This window comes from Cavia porcellus, unplaced genomic scaffold (assembly GCF_034190915.1).
Source record: "Cavia porcellus strain 051 isolate PalLab524CR breed Dunkin Hartley unplaced genomic scaffold, mCavPor4.1 scaffold_12, whole genome shotgun sequence".
Taxonomy (NCBI): domain Eukaryota; kingdom Metazoa; phylum Chordata; class Mammalia; order Rodentia; family Caviidae; genus Cavia; species Cavia porcellus.
Window position 1 is genome coordinate 57,284,481 of NW_026947495.1, and position 13,274 is coordinate 57,297,754.

The 13,274-nt window shown below is 38.2% G+C and overlaps 1 protein-coding gene across 1 annotated transcript in view; it reads right to left on the reverse strand.

The window, feature by feature from the left end:
* The window catches only part of Abcb11 (ATP binding cassette subfamily B member 11), an 85,428-nt gene extending 73,369 nt beyond the window's left edge, over positions 1-12,059 (reverse strand). The window contains 3 exon segments of the mRNA NM_001173091.1: positions 809-830; positions 1,889-1,991; positions 11,961-12,059. Coding sequence (NP_001166562.1) covers positions 809-830; positions 1,889-1,964 — 98 coding nt within the window. The 5' untranslated portion in view covers positions 1,965-1,991; positions 11,961-12,059.
* Positions 12,060-13,274: the final 1,215 nt, after the last annotated feature.

Sequence of the window (13,274 nt, forward strand, 5' to 3'; positions counted from 1 at the left end):
TGAGCATGCGTTCTCAGCTTGACCCACAACACTGAATTTCATCCCAGCTCTGCGGATCACTTCTATCCCCTCCTCAGCGTGTTAGTCAAACTTTTACTGTGAATTTTTGCATTTCATATTTACCTCCTTTAAGAACAAAATAGCTCACTCAACTTCCTACTTGATGCTGTTGCTACCATTTAACCACATCTGCTCCATTTTCTCTTTCCCAAGCCCTGAAGAAAGTGTGTTTCTTTGAGGCCCAGGCCTCGCCCAAAACTAATCTTATCAATCCCGCCTCACCCTCCTCCCAGGAAGTACTTACAATTTCTTAAATATCTAAAATTCCTCCCTTTCCACCCACCTCCAGGTCAGAGCTCAGCTGGTGCCTCCCTCCTGTTTTCTAAGTTAGGCCTCTTCTTACCAAAGGGTGATTCATTGGCACTTGTTTTATATGAGAATTTGAACTCAAGCTAAAGAGAAATGCCTAATAATTAAATTGTAGGTTTCTACTATCCACCTGTAGGAAGGATTTGTGGTTTAGAGATCTTCTTGTGCCCGTGAAATCACAGCTATTGTCCAACTTTTCCCCTGCCCACGAGGCCAGGAGTTCTCTAGTATTCCTAGATGCAAGGTGAGATTTAGACCTAATCCAGAAGGGATATTTCAAAAAGTTTTTAGAATCACATTTAGTAATTGTTTTTTAAAGTGAAGAATGGGTTACGTGTACCATAATAAGTACAATGTATATACAAACATTTTCTGCTTTTATAAGAATATTGTAGAATTATTCTAGAAAAGATGCTACATTGCTGAAATTGTCACTTACCTTGGTTTCTTATCATTGTTATCTGTCAGACAAAAACAATGCATAAAGAAGTTAGTATTTAGCAAAATGTAACAATTATTAATTTTGTTCTGAAAATTTCTATAGAATACTTTTTTTTAACAAGCATTCTAAAATGCTTGTTTGCCTTTTCTCTTCTTGTGCTTTCTTTTTTCCTAAGTATATATACACAATATATATTACAGAAAGGACAGCTTTCAGTCTCAGGACTGCTGCCTTGACTACATTTCTGGACTTTTCTCCTGGTCCCAAAGTATTTGTATCTTATGGATATCAAATGGAGACCAAATTTCTAAATTGTCTTTAGAAAATATGGCATTTCTTCACCTATTTAATAGATCACAAATTAACTGGACAATGTCATTAACACTTCTCTACAGGCAAAAGGCAAGAGCTGACCACACACTGTTTTCCCCAGTACAAGTAGGATGTAACCCAGGAGGCAAAACTGGGCCTCCTGGGCCACAGTGGTAGGAAAGCCACAGGGAGAAGAATCCTGAGGTACTGTGCCATCCACTACCACGGATGTCACATTCTGGTTCTCCTGACATTTCAATGAATGTAAATAAGAATAACACGACAGAACTGAATTAGAATTGTGGTTCCATTATTTAGTGCTCATTTGACCTTTTCCAAGGTTAATATTAATGTCAAAATGTAACATAATTTTTAATAATTTTGTTCCACTTTCTTCAACTGTAGGATACTTAATCATAAGTTTTAAAAATAAAATAATAGCTTAGAATCTTCCTCATTTAGCACGACAAGTCCAAGCGCTGTAGGCCCCTGCTGCACGATCTCATTCTGACCCGCAAAGGCCTGGCCCAGCCCCTGCCAAGGAGCAGAGCTCATTCCACCATTGCTCAGTCTCTGCTGTGACCAAGAACATTGGAACTCAGCGAGTAATAACAGCCAGCACTGGGGCAGCCCTGGCTTTCCCAGGAAAAGGATTCATGAGAGAGAGACTCCTCCTCACATCCATACTCCTTGAAATTTCACTAATTTGTCCTACTTTTGGGTGTGTCTCTTTGTACAAGAGGCATTGAGAAAAAGGTCACTTACGTGATGCGTCTGACTCAAAAGCATAATTCTCCTCTCCAAATTTCTTCACACTGCGAAGAATTACTGAGTCAGACATGGTAACTGCAGTCTGCAGTCAACAACCCTACAAAGTGAAATAGAAGATTTATTGTCATTATTTGCCTTTTTTCTTCTCTTTAACCAAAGTAGCCAAATTAAAAAAAAAACATTTTGGTTCAAGAAATAAGCTTCACTAATCAATCTCAAGCAAAAGTAGGTTTTAATTGGCCAGTAAGTCAAAGAAAGTGCCTAATTATTAGGAAAGATAAATAGAAACCATCAGTAATGGCTTTCTGTAGTTGGCTGATGGACAATTGTTTTATACTCATTTGATCTTTCTGCTCATTTGGGCTTTATTCATTTTTAATGAGTTAGCATAAAAGTCATAAGAAGCACAGACCAAATGGTGACATTCTCGAGTCCAAGAAGTTGATGAATGATATTTACATGCTACTGAGCAGCATCTAGTGCTCCTCTAAAAACACAGCCCAAGATAAGAAGGGTTCACTAGGACCAAGGAAGCAGATGCAGGGCGGACTCTGGGTAAGATGTTACTGTCTGTGCAATGATGGTTAATACTATTCACCGAGGAAAATAATCAGTCTGTAAAAGAAAAATTTTAGGATGATTTCAGACTTTAGACTTTAGACTTGGCACAGGTTCTGCTTTACTAACTTTCTCTGCTTCATATAAATAGTAATGAGGGATAACAGGTTTTATTTTTGTTTTTCTTCCTAGGAAAAAATGCTTTCAGACCTAAGTGAATAAAAATAAAGCAGAAATGGAAGAAAAGGATTAACGCAAGCAGGGCAGAGGAGAAGCTGCTGTTTTCACCGCAGCTGTACAATCAGAGAGGGATGTGAGAATTCAGCCTCACTGCGAGCGCCCACACTGCGCAGGGACAGAGGACACCCTCAGTCTTTGGAGCCCAAGCCTATTGGGAGAAGTTACTGACTTCACTTAGGTAGAATCTCAAAAGAGTAAAATAGAGAATGGTAAGATATAATAACTGACAAAACAATTGCTAGGAATTTTCTACCTGATTAACAGTGAACGCCAAGAATTAATTAGGATTAAAAAAAACTTATTTAAAACAAATATATTATATTGAAATGGTAAAGCATCAAGAATAAATAAGATATGTGTTAAAAACTATGTAAGGAGAAAATATGCTATCCAAATGTAAGTAGCAGATTGATAGCAAGTCTCTTATCAACAACAGACACTACAAGACTGGAAGTGGTGGCACTTGCTTATGATCCCAGCACTCAGGTGGCTGAAGCTGAAGGATTTCAGCAAGTTTGAGGTCAGCTTGGGTCACATGTAGTGAGGTCAAGACCAGAACACCAAGACTGTCTCAAAAAAAAAAAAAAAGTAAGAAAGAAAGAAAAGATTCTAAAAGGCAAGAAAATGACATTTTTAATATGTTGAAGAAGAGTAATGTTTAACCTAGAATTTTCTACTGGGCTGCTATACACTAGCAAAAAGAGCTTCGTTATGTTTGTGTTATGCCTAAATTATATGACTAAAGTACGTGTAACACCATCATACTGTTCTGTATGCATCATTTTTTCTGGGAGACCTAATTGATATGTTAATTAATGCTTCCCTCTGTAAAGAACTGTAAATCCCTGGGAATCTGACCTAATTGATACGTTAACCATTGCTGCCCTCTGCAAACAATAGATGTTATCTAAAATTGAGTGCTAAAATAAGTTGACAAAGGAATATTAATTCCTGCGAGACTTCTCTGTCCTCTGCAAAAAGAAACAAAGGTCTTCCTCATTCCTTAGCAGATCAAGGATCTTTCATTTCCTGATCCACGCCTATAACCCCTTACTTTGTAAACTGTGCTTTCTACAAAAAGTCTGGAAAGTTTGGAGGGAGACACACAGTTTTTGCAAATTTCAACTGCACTGTGTCGCTGGGCCCAGGATAAAATAAATTGTCGCTGCTTTTTAAAAACATGTCTTGCCCCATTTTTGGACTCAAAGTTGAGGGTGTAAGGGGCTCATTTTTGGGCTACAAGAGGGCCAAATAATCCACGAGGCCTGAGCAAAACAACTACGAGAGGATGTGCCTTACCAACAAGAAAAGGATATCCAGAGGGAGTCCAAAGAAGGACAAGTGAACACAGAAATTAACAAAATATATCTAGGAAGTCCATCAAATAGTATTAACCTTAATCTTTTATATTTCAAAAGAACAAGACTAAACCTCTATGCAATAAGATAGCGTTCAATATGTAGACAAAGCATGAATTCACCATGAAAATCTATGACTGCTGTTTAAAATTTAAAATTAAATGTATTGTAAAATAAATCAAATGAAACTGCAAATACTTTTACTTATAAAACTGAAGTTGAACTTCGTTCAGTTAATATGTTAAAATTTTTAAAGTACCAATATAATAATATCTTCCAGATAACAAAGGATTAAAAACTGAGAACATAAAAAGCTATCAGCCCAACACAATTCAAGAAAAAGGAGACTAAGAAAAAGCTAATAGAATGAAAAAAATAAATGAAGCTAGCAGATAAAAGAGCAAATGTTTCAGTAATTATAAATTAGAGAGATGGAACTGATACAAACTGTATGGATGAATCTCAAAATAATACTAAGTAAAAGAACAGTTATAAAAAGCCACATAGTATAGCCACTCTATGTATAAGAAATGTCTTGGATGGCAACCTATTAGAGGCAGAAAGGAAGGTCTGTTTGCCCAGACCTAGGATAGAAATAGAAAAGTGATGAGAAGTTACTGAAAACAGATACAAGGTTTCTTCTGAGGATAGTGAGAACGCTCCAAAATTGGATTATGGAGTTTGTTCATAAAGCTCTGTCAATACTTATACAAAAAACTACTGCAGTGTACGCTATGAACAAGTGAATGTCACGTTACATGTAAGTTATACTCCTAATAAGCAGTTAAAAATATAGATCATTTCATTGACTTTTTAAAAATCCATATATATATTGATTATAAAAGACATCATAAAATCCTAAGGAATGTTTGAAAATAAAGCTATGTAAAGGATCTATCATGAAAATACTGATAGCTCAAAGCTGCTATTTTAGTAGCAGAAAAAATAGAACTCATGTTCGGAGCAATAACACAGATCAAGCAGAATATATAACTGAAGATACAATCCAGCAAGAAGACAAGCCCATCTTTGGATTGTATACACATACTGATCTATGCAACAACAGAGCCTGCAATTGCAATCAGAGAGTTGAACCTGTCTTTATTGGAAACTAATGTCAAACAGACAAAATAATAAAAAGTATGAAATCTTCAGAAAGCTATTATTTAATATCACTATATGGGATCTGCAACCAAGAAATAATTTAAGATTACATTTAGCTTACTTAAAAAACTAGACCATGAATAAACCAACACAAATTTCTATATATAACTATAAATATTTTATAAATTTTATTTTTTCTAAAGATCATATATTCTGCTATCAAGTCAATTAAATAAGAAATAAAAGCCAGGTGCAGTGTGCACACCCATAATACCCCCCTTGGGAGGCTGAGGCAAGAGAATCGTTGCAAATTCAAGACCAACCTGGGCTACAAAGTGAGCTCAAGACCAGCCTGAACTCCATAGCAAGACTCTGTCTCCAAAAAAAGAAAGAAAGAAAGAAAGAAAGAAAGAAAGAAAGAGAAATAAAAGATTACTGCATGATATGGTGGCACACTTCCTTTAATACCAGTACTCTTAAGACCAAAGCGGAAGGGTGTATGAGTTCAAGACCAGCCTGGATTATCTCAAAAACAAAACCAAAAATAGACCTGACACTAGTAAAGCATGCACATATATATGTGCTTTAAACTTTAAAATATATATGTAAGTAATTATCTGTTTAAAAGAAAATTACTGCAATAATTAGAAACTATCTGAAACATAATGATAATAAAAATCCAAAATCTTGTTGGATGTAGCTAAAAAGATACTCAAGATTATTTGTAAATGTAAATGCAACTTATTTTTAAAAATATTGATAAATAAAAGACATTCTCAAAAAGGTCTTCTAAAGCAAGATGCAGGACCTAGGGATGAGGTTTAGTGGTGGTGGGCCTTCTAACATGCAGAAGGCCCTGGACCTAGCGCTCAACACTGCAAACAAAAGTGTGTGTGTGTGTGTGTGTGTGTGTGTGTGTGTGTGTGGCAGGGGGATAGGATTAAAAGGATATAAAACAAAAATAGTAGAACAATTCAAAAGCTGATCCTTGAAATAACTAAAAATTAGACAAAGCTCAGTAAGAATATTTGAGAAAAGACACATAAAGCACAAATAAACATTAATAGAAAATGAGAGGTCTACCTTTACAACAATGTTTTAAAATCATAAGCACATGTTGAGAGTAACTTTATGGTGGTAATTTTGAAAACAGGATGAGACTAATTTTCTGGAAAATATCAGTTATCAAAATTTACTTGAAAAGAAATAGAAGAAATAAAAACTAATGATTATTAAGGATATTTATTCAGTATTCAGAAGATTTCAACCCCTGCAAGTAGAAGAATCACATAATGTTATAGGCAAATTTTACCAAAAACCTCAAAGTGTAGATAAACTTTTATAAATCATTCTGTTGAATTCAAAAATAGAAAAAGCTATTCAATTCATTTTATAAACAAGTTTAATTTTGACGTCAGAACAAGGACATTAAAAGAAAAAACAGGTTTATAATTACTTTTGAAAACTGATTTCAAAATGTTAAGATATATTTAATGAGTCAACAGTTTATGAAAAAAGATGACTCATTGGTTTTGTAATACAATGATTAACAGATAAAACTTTAATCATTTTAACAGATGCAGAAGAGATATTCAATAAAAATTAGTGTACATTCATGATTTTTGAAAATGTATGAAATTGTAGAAAAATCATTATGTTGCAACCCCAGCAAGTAAATTTTGAATCATGATCAGCAGTGAATACTGAATTCATTCACTCAAATCATGTCAAGGATTAAGTATCCCATAGTACCAAATATCATGAAGATGAAGAAGAAAGAACACCCTCTCACTCGGATAGCCAAGGAGAAGATAAATTGATTGAATGACTTTAGAAAGTAATGTGGAAATATTAAGCATGGCTATAAATGTTAATAATGGAACTTTCAGAGTCTTCTAAGACTTTTCTTAAGAATTTAAAAGCAGCTAACACTGAAGCAGCATCTCCCGTGTGGCACACGTTGTTCTAAACCAGTGATGGTGAACCTCTGGCCTTCGTGTGTAGCAAGCACACGGAGCCCTCTCTGTCCATACGTGAACCAAGTGCGTGAGTTGTTTTTCTAAACTAAAACCTCAGTATCCAGGTTTAATCATGATGTTGTCACTTTGCAATAAGTAAGTGGGTTTGGGGTTGCAGTTTGGGCACTCGGTCTCTAGAAGTTTTGCCATGGCTGCTCTAAGTGCTCTATTCATGTTAGGCCTGTCGGGCCCACAGCCACCTCCTGAGATGGGAATGATGGCTATCCCTGTTTTCAAGACAAGTGTGTTTTCACTGGTGTGTAAATATTTGGCAGTGTCTACGACCAACAGGGGTGGTGTCTTGCACGTGAACTTTGGAGCCTCAGATCCTGAAGCTGCTTGTTGCCTCACTCTGTGTTGGTTTTTTTGTTTTAACTTAACCAGCTCCTGATTTCTCCATATTTCACATCATGGAGTGGTAAAGTCCACTTCCAGAATCAGTGTGAAAATGAAACTGTCTATGCAGTGTCTGGCACAAAAGAAAAGCAGCTGAAGTTTCCTTGGACCCATACACTCAGAGACCTGGCCCACCCCGCCCTTGCTCCTTCCTCTCATTTTTGAGTCTTGGTGGTAAACTGCCCTAGCAAGCCCGAGAGAAGATCATCCAGCAGCTTAATCTTCACTTCACTCGCTTGTGTTTCACTTCCTTCTGGGCATCTCTGCAGCTTTTTCTGAGGTCTATTTATGTTAGGAAGTATTCTTAAACATTGTGTGAAGCATGGGTTTCCATGCTCATTGCACTGACGGTGTCCTTCGGTCACACACCAGTAGGAACACTGCTTGGTTACACAGACTGGGTTTATTGCACCGTGCAGGAAGGGAGACAGCACTGTAGTGGGTGGGCCAAGGGCGTCTCGACAGAAAGAACCTATTACAAGACTTGGGCTTCAGTCACGCAGTCTGAGGAAGGATCTAAGGAACTGAGAGTTTGCTTCAGATTACAGGCTCTTAAAAAGCTGGACAATTTATGATTAAGTCATTTGTAGGAAAAATGGATACATCTTGAATAATATTAAGTGAAATAAATCAGACTAGCAAACTTACATGCCATATGATTTCTCTCATTTGGGCAATACAGAGTACAAATAAAGAGCAAACTAAAGATGGATAAGTGGAAGCAGGGAGAGAGATCTTTGCAGATGGGAAAGGGTCCAAGAGACAGGAAGAGAGAAGAGGAGGGAAGGGAGCATAAAGATGCAAGATAAGTCATGAACATGTACCAAATACCCACCATGAAAGTAACCACTGTGCGTCATCAACATGAACTAACATTGTAACAATAATAATGAAAATGGGGAAAGGGTACCTAGAAATGGAGGGAGAGAGGTGGATGGGGAGTGAAAGGGGAATAAAAAGAATCAAGATATGTTAAGTACAAGTGCTGACTCCCTAGTTTGAATGTAAATGTCATGTACTTTTCTAATAAAATAGAAAAGAAATAGCGATCATTCATGCTTGGTATTTTGTGGATTCGGATTTTTTTTCCTGTACTTCAGCCTTATGAACTGGCCTTATGGTGTTTTGTTTTTTTATCATTTTCTTAGAATAACGTTGTTTGAGGCTGCTATGCTATGAGATTGTTTAATTTGAACAGGAGAATTAAATGGTTTAGCGGTGAGTGCCAGGCCAGCTACGTGCTGTCAAGGGCTGTCTTTTCTTTTCTTTTCTTTTTTTCTCTTCTTTCTTTTTTTTTTTTTTTTTTTTTTTTTTTACAGGGGACCAAACTCACGACCTTGAGTTTTCCAGGCAGGCACTTTTGCCACTGAGCTAAACCCCCACCCTACGGGTTGCACTTTCTTATTTGTTGGTTTTCTTTCTCTGAACTTTGTAGTCCTGTTCCCTTTTGACACACCAAGAAGCTAGCTATACGGGACTTCAAATGGTGCGTGCTCTCCTGTGCTACCAATGTGCATTCAGTTGCTCAGGCAGAAGTGGAAGCCACTGGCCTTAGCTCTAAAGAGTCCAGCAACGGCAGTGAGATTTTTGAAGGTCACTTGGTTGAAAATGTTAATTATCTACATGCCTCAATGACACTATTTGGGAGATTGGTATGAAATGCCAAAATTATTAGAAACAATAAACAAATAAATTTGTGGTCTTTTCCAGTGTAAGCAACATATATATTAGATGAATTGCCTTGTATCATTACAAATGTACAAGGACACTCTGACACATGATTAGGCCGTATTTTTACCCACTATGTTACTCCATTTTTATTCAGGGGGATCCTAGAAAATTCAGACAGCAGCTGCTGGAGAACATCTCTGCTGGCCCCTAAAACCCTAGAAACATAGTGGAAATCTAATTTTCAGTGATGAACAGATTTGTTTTATGGGATAGTGAAAATGTGCTTGGTGGGGCTGGAGGTTTAGCTCAGCGGCGTAAGTACCTGCCTTACAAGCAGGCAGTCGTGAGTTCGATCCCCGGTACCGATAAAAAGGAAAAAGACAAAAAAAAAAAAAAAAGAAAAAGAAAATGTGCTTGGTATTTTCTGTAATTTAAGAGTGCCATGTTATTTTTTATGCTGTTTCCTTATCAATACATGCAGTTGTGATAACCTTTTAGTGCTACTCTCTCAGATACTATCTATATTTTTTTTAAAAAAACTAAGAATTTAATGTTTCCTCCATTGCAAGAGGCTCTCATCAAAAATTTTTAATAATTTATAATAACAAAAATTCACTAACCAAAACAAGGAAGCTCAGACCTGAAAATAAGATTTAATGCTATTTCTTTTTAATCTGCATTTGTACATATTAAATTACTTTAATTTGTCCCAAATCTCTTGAGAACATATTTCGAAAGTCTTTCAAAAAAAAATTCTATGTTCCAATAAATTCCAAGAACTCTGGAAAATCAAAGTGGGAAACTGAGATTTCTAAATGCTGATTAGCTGACTTCGGTCACTATTCAAAGAATGTTCCATGTATCCTTAGTCAGCTATGCAAATACCAATGTCCCTCTCTGTTAAATGACATGTGATCTACAACCTGTCCATCACATGTGCTTCTGTTGTTTTCTTTTGATAAAGCAAGCAATCTTATCAATATGGAAACATTCTTTGGAGAAAAGTCTCCTGATCATTAGACAGATCAATGATTTTCTACCTCAGAACATTAGCCACAACCCCCTCAAAGATCACTGCCCAGCAGGAGAAAGGGCAGAGACCAGCATCTGGATAGGTCACCTGAGAGGAAGAGACACACACATGCCAGCTGCAGAGCAAAGATCCCATGAGTACAAAAGTCTCCCAGGGGCACTTCACCACTGCTGCTGAAACACCAGGCAAGAGCAATCAATAAATGGGCTAGATGTCACCAAAGAGTGGGTTCTTAGTACTGCAGGAGAACAGGAAGCAAGGAGGGGAGGAAAGGAGGGAAGAAGGGAGGGAGGTAAAAAGGAAGGAAGGAAGGAGGAAGGAATCCTTTTAGGCTAAAGAACACTACCACCATGAGAGTATTTAGCCTGCTGCCTATTTTTTTCAATACAGATTTATTGTAATGTAGTTACCAAGCTTATGCATTTTTGTGTTGTCTTAGGTTACTTTTTACAGTGGCAGTACCAAATAGCTGTGATAGAAAATGAACAAGTCCTCCCTCTCCCCGATGCCTAAAATATTTACCACTGGGCCCTTCTATGTCTGAGTCCCCCCTGTCCTGCACTGTGAGGTCTGCTCGGGACAACCCAAAACCCAAAGAAAAACCCTGCAGGACGTGATTTACCCAATCTAAATAATGTCTGGTGCACCAGCCCTCCAGCAGCCCTCCTCATACAGCTGATCATGTGGCAGGAAGGACAGGCGGCAAATTGGAATTTGCAGGTCTGATGGCCACAGGTAAAGAAAGGGGAAGCATGGGAAATCTGCCTGCTGGACCCTGAAGCAGGGGAACTGTCTAGAGAGGTACGGAAGGTTCTAGAGCAAGAGCATTTAGCCTGAGTCCCAGAAGAAGAAGGCAAGTTAGCGAGGAAAAGGAGACCGAAGAAGAGGGTAGCAGGGAAGAGCACGTGCAAAGGCACAGGCCCGTGAGACAGAAGAGCAGTACTGAGGACTGAGGGAGACCAGTGAGCCTGGGGAAGGGGAAGGAAGACATGGCTGGTTGATTGCTTGGGACCATACGATCCTTAACCCTGGGTCTTGGGACCTTATCCCAAGGACAAAGAACACTAATGAAAGCTTTCAGACAAACAATAATATGAACAACTTATGCTTTAAAAATTACTCTCCCCCACCAAAAAAATTACTCCAATAGCTGGGTGTGGTGGTACAGCACCCAGGAGGCTGAGGCAAGAGGATCACCATGAGTTGGAGGCCAGCCTGGGCTACATAGTAAGTTCAAGGCCATTCCAAACTACATACTGAGACCCTGACTCAAAAGCCAAAACCAATTTACTCCAATAAAACTTGGAACTTTGTCATTATTAGTACAAAAACATTGTACGTTCACAAAGCTGCATTTAAAAAGAGAGTCAATGGCACTATTACTTTTGGCAGATTATTTAATCTATTCATCCATTTGCAATACATACATACACACACCACACAAACACATACACACACGCATATATACTTTCAAGAGGATCAAGACATGACACAGCAACCCAAAGACATCAGTTTTACAGAGTATTATGAAACCATTAATGCCTTCTTTGAGGTTCTGTCTAAGCACTGTAGCATTATGAATCACACAACAAAAGGCCAGCCTTTGATAAACAGGAAACACAGCCCTCCACAAAGTCAGAATTGAAGGGAATGGGCTTGCAGAGGAGAGCAGTCTTCAGGTCACTCACCTGCAAATGTGAGCTGGAGGGAGCCAGAAGAAGCAAAGACGCCAGCGTGGAAAGTCAGCGAGCTCTACAATCGTTTCTAACTTCAGTTTTCATCACAATAAAGCACTGAACAGAATTCCAGCTTTTTTGAGAACATTGTTTATTTGCCCGCGGGTCAGTGCCCCAAAGGTCAAACAAGGCACAGTTCAGTGACACATGAGCAAATTTTGAACACAGTCTAAGCAATAACCCCAAATGTAGGGTGCACCCAGGAACCCCTCTAGGGTGTCAGCAGGCTCTGGAAAGTGCTGATGAGCCTCGGGAGGAGGGGCAGAGCATAGAGCCCATGCTCAGGTCTTCTTCCTGTAAGCCCAGCTTTTGAAACGGTACTTGAAAATGACAAGACATGGATACCTTTAAGTTTTCCTCTCTCCATGTAACAGCTGACCCCTGGGAAATCCTTAGGTTGTAGGCCCACGGTGTTTCCAACGTAGCTCCAAAGTTTTGTGAAGAATGAAAGCCTACAGTAATTTCTTGTTAAAAATTCAGAGGGCACAGATGACCCGGGTGTTCTGACCCAGACAATGAACAGCCTCAGCTTCTGCCCATCCAAAGCAGCCCCACGTACACAGAAATTAATGATTTTTTAAAAAGTCATAAGTATCCAAAATTGAAGTGAACACAAAGAGCTTTTTCAATGACTGTGCTGCCCACATCCCTTTCTCTCCCTCTTGTTAAACTTTGAACTTCTTTCAAAATGTTTTCTTAGCTCTGTCCTTGCCTAAGTTAAATCTTTTTCTGAATTTATCTCATGGTAGCCTTCAACAATGAATAACAGCAGCTAATGCTGGTCATGTCCTCGGTGGGTGAGTTAGAGTTTCATTTTTATCAGCTTGGGCTTATTCATTTGGGCTTTTCAGCAACCCTAGGCATTGGACACCATCATCACCGTTGCCATTTTAGAGTTAGGAAAACTGTAGCACCGAGGGGTTAAGAATCACGCTGAGCTATCCAGTAGCGAGAGACCAGTCCATGCTACACTCCTCTAACACATTTCTTCCGTACTATGCTCTGAAATGGGAGAGGGGTATACTTCACAACTCTGCAGAAAGAAACTGTAAGATGAAACTTTCTCAAGGTTAAATGTCTCTGCCGTAAGTTTTTCTTTAATATCAGCACTCAATACTATTTGTCTGGATGGATAATGTTTCAATTCATCCTCCCTTTTTTGTAAGTTATTATAGGTTTAAAATCTCAATTTATAAAGGTCAGCAAAGAAAGGCAAGATTTCAGAAGTCAAATCATCTATACTGGTCTGAGAAGCCCTGAGGTATT